At 53.2% G+C, this 7835-nt stretch overlaps 1 protein-coding gene across 1 annotated transcript; it reads right to left on the bottom strand.

The window, feature by feature from the left end:
• Nucleotides 1-767: 767 nt before the first annotated feature.
• Nucleotides 768-1480, bottom strand: LOC120642565. Its single transcript, XM_039919143.1, has one exon. The coding sequence runs from the start codon at nt 1413-1415 to the stop codon at nt 927-929; it is 489 nt and encodes a 162-aa protein (XP_039775077.1). The 5' UTR covers nt 1416-1480; the 3' UTR covers nt 768-926.
• Between the last annotated feature and the right edge of the window lie 6355 nt (nt 1481-7835).

Genomic DNA, 7835 nt, shown 5'->3' with positions numbered 1-7835 from the left:
GGAATCTGCCCTGACGATGCTTCTTGGTCCAACTGTGGGTGTACCAGGACATACATCCTCTTTCGGCTTCCCCAGACGGCCCATTGAGGACTGGAGAATTCCTTCCTTTTTTTTTCTGTGGAGAGGAACACATTGCGGCCTGCGGGGTTGGAGACAACAAACTGTTTGGTCAGGACCGTGTTTGGTTGTAATAGTAAAAATTTTGCGAAAAGAGAATCTTTTATGTATGGAGTACTAAATGTAGTTTATTTGTAAAACTTTTTTAAAAATGGATGCAACTTTGCGAGCCGAATCTAATGAACCTAATTAATACATGATTAGATACAGTGACCATGTTTTAATCATCGCCAAATCATGCGGTCAAATGGCTCATTAGGTACAATATTGCTACAGTACCTATGGAGGTGCTTTTATAATTAGCCTTAATTTAATACCTCTAATTAGTGATCAAAGTTGCAAAAATTCCATCAAAACTTTTTCACCCCTAACCAAACACAGCCCTGTTTCCACTTCTCTGAACTCTGAATTTGATGTCCCGAACTTCTTCATTTCCTTCAGTTACCAGGGTACGGCCCGAATGCTGAGAAAGAGCATCGAGGGTACTGGATTTTTCGAATTTCAATCCATGCTTTGCAATATACAGTGCTCATAAATCGGTCCAAATTAACAACCTATGGCGGCACGCAGCTGTTGCAACAGCACTTGGATTATTGGATAACTTGATCCTCCCTCTTAGCAGCATCTCGGTGAGAGAAGCGCAGCACAGCGAGTTCGATGGCATTTTAGTTGAATCTGATCATAATTTTATTTCGCAACAACTGCCGATGAACTCGGAGCTGGACACGACAACGCAGCAGAGCCGCGGGTGTAGTTTCTTGCACAGCGCAGGAGGTTCTGGGGATTGGGGAAGCACACAACGATATACCCTAGCCCAGGCTGAGGTAAAGCGCGGCGGCGACGCCGGCGGCGTAGACGGCGACGACCCTCCCGACCACCGCGGGCGCGGCGCGCGCCGCCACGCCCACCCCGACGATCCCGGCGGCGGCGGCGGGGGCGCGCACGAGCGCCGCCCCCGCCGCGCCGGCCAGCACGGCCTCCCTGAACAGCTCCGCGGCGAACTCCCCGAGCTGGGCCCGGGAGAGCTCCGCCTCGCCCTCGAGCCCCGCGGCGCGGAGCGCGGCGTCGACGCGGGCGCGGGGCGGCGGCGCGGGCACCCAGCGCCGGACCAGCGGCACGGACGCGCGGAGCGACGCGTGGAGGCGCGCCGCGGCGTCGGCGAGCTGGTAGCGGCGGACGCCCCGGAACGCGCCCTGCGCGTCCGCGAGGCACCGGTCGAAGGCGTCGTCGCAGGCGGCGGCGAACGCCGGCGCGCGCCGCAGCGCCGCGTCCACGCGCTTGGAGGGGCTCAGGCCCATCTCCGTGGATTGGTGGCGCGTGGAGGAGCTGGAGCAGGACTTAGGGGACAGGGGACTGGATGGGATGATGGATCGATGGCCAATGTCAACGATGTGCTGGGCTTCGTGGGCCTTTTTCTGTGAGATAATAACTGGGCTGGGCCATAAATTTGTACTGGTGCGGGGCCAGAGGAAGGTCTAGCCCATATCGTGGAGATGACCTCCTGGCATCATGGGCCGGGCCACTCGTGTTTCTACTAGCAGTCCAGACACACTCCTTTATCAAAAAAAAAAGGGTCCATCCTTATTTTTTTTAAAAGAAAGAAAGAAAGAAAGAAAATAAAAGGGGGGTCATGCTGCTTGTTGCTGCAAGTGGAAGGTAGGTAGAGGCGTTGGTACGACGTTGCGATCCTTTTTTTCAACCCGTCTCGACCACCGACCGGCACGTAGTAGCTCATAGAGAAATCGCATAGGGTCAATGATGGGGACCAAGCAGGGCCACATAGGCCATACACGGCTACGGAGATAGGCCAGTTAGTTCTGGTACTCCATGGCGGCAGGGCGCGCGAGATTGCGGGCTCTTGTGCTTGGCGCTGTGCCCGCGCCCTGAAACCCACACACCCCCCACGACGGTGCGCGTCGGGGAAGGTAAACAATGGCTGGGGGAGGCGTCCGTTCCGGACCAAGCTTCCACCTAGATCCCCGAGAGAGCTCTAAATGCGACCGCGTGATGAGCCTAGCCCAGTAGCTCCTCGCGTACTCTTTCGGCCCGGCGCGGCGTGCATGGTCGAGCATGTGATCGATGTGAAGAAGAGCCTTGCCCAGTAGATGGGGCGGTGAGTTCGGGAATAACCTCTGAAGATCTCTTGCTTGCTGTGGGGGTTATTTAAAAACCGTCTTGTAGTAGTCATTTTAGAGTGAGTAAAACTGAGATCATATCCGTGAGATTGTAACAAATTTGTCATAGTACAGTAACACTGTGCTACGATAGAGATACCACAGCTAATTAAATTGGATCGTAAAGATACCGCAGCGGGGTGCCAGCCGGAGGACTCTTCGGTTCCATGGTGACTTTGGGGAGGGATTTGGGTGGAGGCGAAAGCCTTACGTCCGCTCTCGGGCCGATGACGGCGACACTCTCGGGTGCCGCTAACCTTGTTGAAGGCGTCATCTTTCCCCCTTCCCTCCTCTCCGGTGAGTTCTCCGGGTGAAAACCTTGACTATGGTGGTCGGACGGCGACGGCGCCTTTGGCGTCGCTCCCTCCCTTGAGGCGTCGTCTTGGAAGCTTTGGTGGTGGTCGTCGCTTGCTCTCTTCGGAGAGTTTTCGCTTTTGCGCCTGCCTTCGCTCGGTTGCATCTACTTCGTTCGGGCTGCGTCGGTCGTCGTCTGGCGGATGCTTTGCTGCCCCTCTCTTCGCGGCGGATGCTTTGCCGTCGTTTGCTTTGGCGGTTGCTTTGTCGCCGCTGTCGTGTTGGTCGGGAACCACCTCGGACGGATGCTTTGCCGCCGTGGTTTGCTGGTTGGATGGATGCTTTGCCACCCTTGTTGTGTTGTCGATCTTTGCAGCCTTAACGTTGTAGTTTTCTTAAGCAGGTTCATTTGTGGCTAGGTCTATAGGTTCGGGTGAGTCTCATCCTCCGTTGTTCTTGCTGTTCATGTTTGTTGTGTGGTTGTCCGCCACTTGCTGAGTGGTGTTTGTTTCTGCCTTAATAGCCTCTGTCTATTAAGGTTTGTATTGGTCGTATTGCTTTCTTCTTAATGAAATACGTGCTCAGGCACGTTCGCGAAAAATTGGATCGTAAAACAAAACGGCGTCCACAGAATGCTAATCTGAATATGGCAAATTAACAGTCAAAACGCATTCTACATCTGAGATAGAGAGGAGAATTTAATTCGCCATGTACCTGTCAAATGATGAGCTCCACACTGCCGCACAATTAGTGGCTCTAGCTCAGCCAAGCAGATCCCTGACGATACGGGCAGTATCTGTATGCATAGTAGCTGTTTATAAGAACTTCACAACAGTTTAACCGTGCATCAGTCACATGATCTTCGTCCTATACTGGACTGGCCGGCATGCCAACGGACCGTGCAATCTGCTGCGTACAACAAACTGCAGCTCGATCTAGTTTGTTGGCCTACTGGTCGACCGCTCCCTACCCTAGCGCAAAACTGTCCACTGTCCGCTCGTGAAAAGACGAGCGATCGGCCTCGTTTTTCCTGCCGCAGTTATGGCGAACTCACATATCAAAGATTCGTTGCATCCAAGCGATTAAGCATCGATCAGTATATAGCTGTTAGTATAGGGGGTCAGGCTTCTCTTAAACTGCACACAATTAAGCATTGCACATTCTCTCGTGCGACCTAGCCAGCTGCGTGCAGGCCGGCCTATAAATAGAGCAGCATGCCACAGAAGCTGTCCAGCACAGCAGCTCACGTAGCACAAACATTCAGCACCGGCCGGCAAGAGGTCGATCGATCAGTAGGGCTCGCTTCTGCAACCTCGATCGGCCTCGCGCCCCCCCCCCCCCCCCCCCCAATCCCATGGCGTCCCAGCCGAGAGGAACCCTCGTCTTCCTGCTGCTCGCCGTGGCTATCTACTCGTCCACCGTTCTTACTGCCGTCGAGGCGGCCAGGCGGCTGCAGCAGCCGGAGGGACAGTACGCCGGGGACCACCACCCCGCGCTGCACGAGAGGGCGAGGTCGCTGATCATGGCGTGGGTGGCGCAGCTCGACCAGGGGTCGAGCCCTAGAGGCCCCGGCCACTAGAGAGCTTCGAGCTGCTTCCATTGGGAGAGTTCACGCCATCATCGAGCTAGCAGGCACTATTGCCATCATCGAGCCTAGTCAGGATCGACTCAGGAGGAAGCTTTTAAGTATTTTGATATTTAATTACTCTGCATGCGTCTGCTGGTTTTCATGGGTGGTTTTATATATATAATAAGTTCGTTACATGTACTTGCTTCCAGCATCCTGTTACTCTGTCTCGCTATGTCGATCTATGAACAAACAATAAGGGAGGCAATATGAGTTTATAGCTTATATTAACATTTCAGTTTAACTGTTGTAACACTGAACGTATATCAGTATATGTGAATTTTCATTGATGTATGATTATTATTCGCCAAGAGTTTTATTTGCCGCGAGTTTTATTAGACGAGGGGTATGATGATTCTATTATTGTTCATCATATAACATACATTTGTTTTCTGATGCAAAAAAAAAACATGGAAATAAATTGGAGATTTTCTAGTAATTCATGATGAGCACTTTTGCTCAACTGCCAAAATAAAGATCATGATGGAGTTTTCTTGTTCCTCAGTGTTCCTTGAAACAATACTCGTTGGCGCCATACAATACAATATCGCTTAAACAAATATAAGCTCCTTTGGTTTTGTCTTCAATTTTCAGACAGAATAGCTAGTTCACTTTTAAATTGTGGTTCAGTTAGGACCATACATTTCTAAAATCATCTTTTGAGTATGGCACGGTCCTCGCTGAACCGCAATTTAACTGCTAGGTTTCCAGTTAGCGGTCATTCTCTGTCGAACAATATACATTTATATTCTCAGACAGTTTTAACTGAAACTTTATTTACCCGTTGATCTACAAATTAGATTTGTGAACTCAGTTATCACCATTACGGCGAGGGGATATACGATCAGAAGTTAAGGTGTGAACTGAAGAAATGCAGATCGATACTGAATATTTCTCCTTATATACCCATATAATAACTCGATCCAAACGCAAAATGGGAGCTGCAAGCTGTTGACTAATTGCACCGGTTCACATGAACTACACCAGGGGCATCAAGACATGCATGCACCCCAGTACTACAGTACAATTGTACAAAACCTGTAAGGGCAAAACTAATGTATTTGGAGCAAGTAGTCCCTGTAGATGGGATCCACATAAAGAAGGTAGTAAGATGGACCCCACAAGTAAGTAAAAAATCAGTCCTCGAGCAAACATGGAGATTGGAGAGAGAGAGATTAATGTTTGTTTATTTTTTATGGGCTCCCATTTGCATATGAGTACCTTTTGCATATGAGAGAGATAGATTTGAGCAACTATTTATTCTCTATTAGGGGCGAAGCTGTCTTATGGCAGGGTCGCCCGACCCTGATAAATTTTGCTAAATTCAATGGAAAATATTGTTCATCCATATAGCTGACTCCGAGTGGTTTCTTCATCTGGCTCCACCTCCACCCCTGTTCCCTATTGACTACATTTGAGTCCGATTATTGTCGTCACCTGAATATAACGTACATTTATAGCACATGCCTATAATATCAGCATCTAATTAGCGCATCTTTAAACTGCAGTTCAACATTTCACTTTGATCTAGCTCGACATCGAGTCCTTGACAGTTGACACTCCGCACAAAGTGGCACACCATGTATACGCATACGACTAGTTCCAAACTATAGCAAAAGCAACCTCACGGATTGCCTTCTTCAACCACCAAAGAACTAGAGAAAAATATAGCCCCCACGTCGTCCCCACTCGGGCGACTCGGGCGGCGACCCAACACCGCGCCGCTGCCAACCCCGTCCTCTTCTCCCGTTCCCTCGCCGCCGCCGGAGGGGCAGCCAGAAGCCCGCGCGGGCCTCTAGGACGGCGGCGGCGGGGCATCTTGCCCTGTTCCGGCCGCGCGCATCTGTTCCGGGGCGAGGGAACTTGAGGGCTGGCTTTGGCGTACCCCGTCGGCTGTGGTGATGGTGGCGGCTCCAGGTGACGGATCCGGTGACCTGGTGGCCGGATACGGCGCTCCCGTGGCCAGATCTATGCGGCGAGGCGGCGACAGGGTGGAGGGGGTCCGAGGAGGTCGCGGGCACGACGATGTGTCGGGGGATGGAGGCGAGGCAAGATGAGGCGAGGCGACGCTGGGGCGGCCCTGCGGCGCGCCTGCACGAGGTGCTGGGCACGGCGGCCATGGCGGTGTGGCCACGCGGGGGCTTGCCCCTGGCAGTTCATGCCGGTAGGCCGTGGAGGCGCCAGGAGAAGGGCCGACGACGCGGCGGCGGTTGCCTGGCGGGCAGGCCAGTGCGGGAGTTGTGCGCCACTGCTTCGTCTTCTTCGGCTTCTTCGGCTCGCGACGAGCGCAACGAAGGTGGAGAGGCGCGGCATGGCGTGTGGAGGCACGGTGGCGGCGCCATCCCGGTTGGGCTCCCTTGGCTGTAGTCCGGGAGTGCCGAGCCGTGTACGTGCAGAGGGGGCTTGGGTGATCCGGGCGTAATCCCTCACCGGCATTCTTGCCGGTGGACACGACGGCGGCGTTCTAGGACGTCGTTTCCCTGCTGGGGGCGTCATGTTGGAGATACAACCCTGCTGCACAGGTTTCTCTGGGTGAAAACCCTGTCCAGTCCTTGGATGAGCGACGGCGGCGCATTTGGCGTCGTACCCTCCCTGGAGGCGTCGTCTCAAGAGAACCGACTCGGCTTTGGCTTTGCTGGTCCTTTGGTCATGGATGGCAACAGCCGGGGATGGCAAGTCCGCCACGTGGCAAGCTTATTGGGTGTTGCTAAGCCCACGTGGAGACGTTCGTAGTTATGGTAGCGGCTGGAGGTTGTCGTATTGTTGTCGGTTGTGGCTGCTTGCAGCGGACTGCGGCGGAGGACGGCGCTTGCGGCATCGACATCATGGGACGACTTGGCTTGCAGCGGACTGTGACGGGTTGCTCAGCTTGGCTGGGCTATCCGGTGCGGTACATCGTTGAAAGATGGCGCAAGCGACTTCTTTGGTTTGCTCTCATGACATCGGAGGTTTTGTGCGCGTGTGAAGCAAGGTGGTGAGGTCGACCTGTGGTGGCGGCCCGGCTAAGTTGGGGATTTAGGGAAGCGGGGCAACTTTGCTCTTCACCATAACGGCGACTTTAGAAACGGATCCGTGACAAGGAGTATTGTGGTGGGTGTGGTGAGGCCCCCGCGTGTGGTGTTCCTTCGAGGCGACGAGAGCGTGGTGGAGTCCAACGGCGGATGTGGCGAGGCCTCCGTGCGTTGTGTTATCGTGGTGGCGACTGCGAGTCAGGTGGAGTGTGGTGTTGCAGCGGCATTACGGCGGAGGTTCCCGCATGACGGTGGCCTTCTCGGTGTGGTGCAGTCTGCTTCTTTCGGTTTACTGTCGACGCAAGGTCACGCTACAGGTTTCGGCGATTTGTGGGCGTTATTGTTGGTGGGTGCCGCGTCCGACGTGGAGTGTGTGTGTGTGTGTGTGTGTTTGAGGTTTGTGTCTGAGTTGAGTCTGACTGAGCAGAGTTGTCTTGTGGAGATATGTTGAGCGATTTGCGTCGATGTCCCAATCCGATCAACCTCAGTGGTTTGAGTTGAGTCCTTTACGGCGTGTGTTGATGTCCCAATCCAACCTGCCGGTTGTGTGTGTGTTTTCTTTTATTCCCTGATTATATCCTCCCAGAGATATAATTTTGTATTTTTTCTGTT

This window comes from Panicum virgatum, chromosome 7K (genome assembly GCF_016808335.1).
Source record: "Panicum virgatum strain AP13 chromosome 7K, P.virgatum_v5, whole genome shotgun sequence".
NCBI lineage: Eukaryota > Viridiplantae > Streptophyta > Magnoliopsida > Poales > Poaceae > Panicum > Panicum virgatum.
This window is presented reverse-complemented; position numbering and strand designations above follow the sequence as displayed.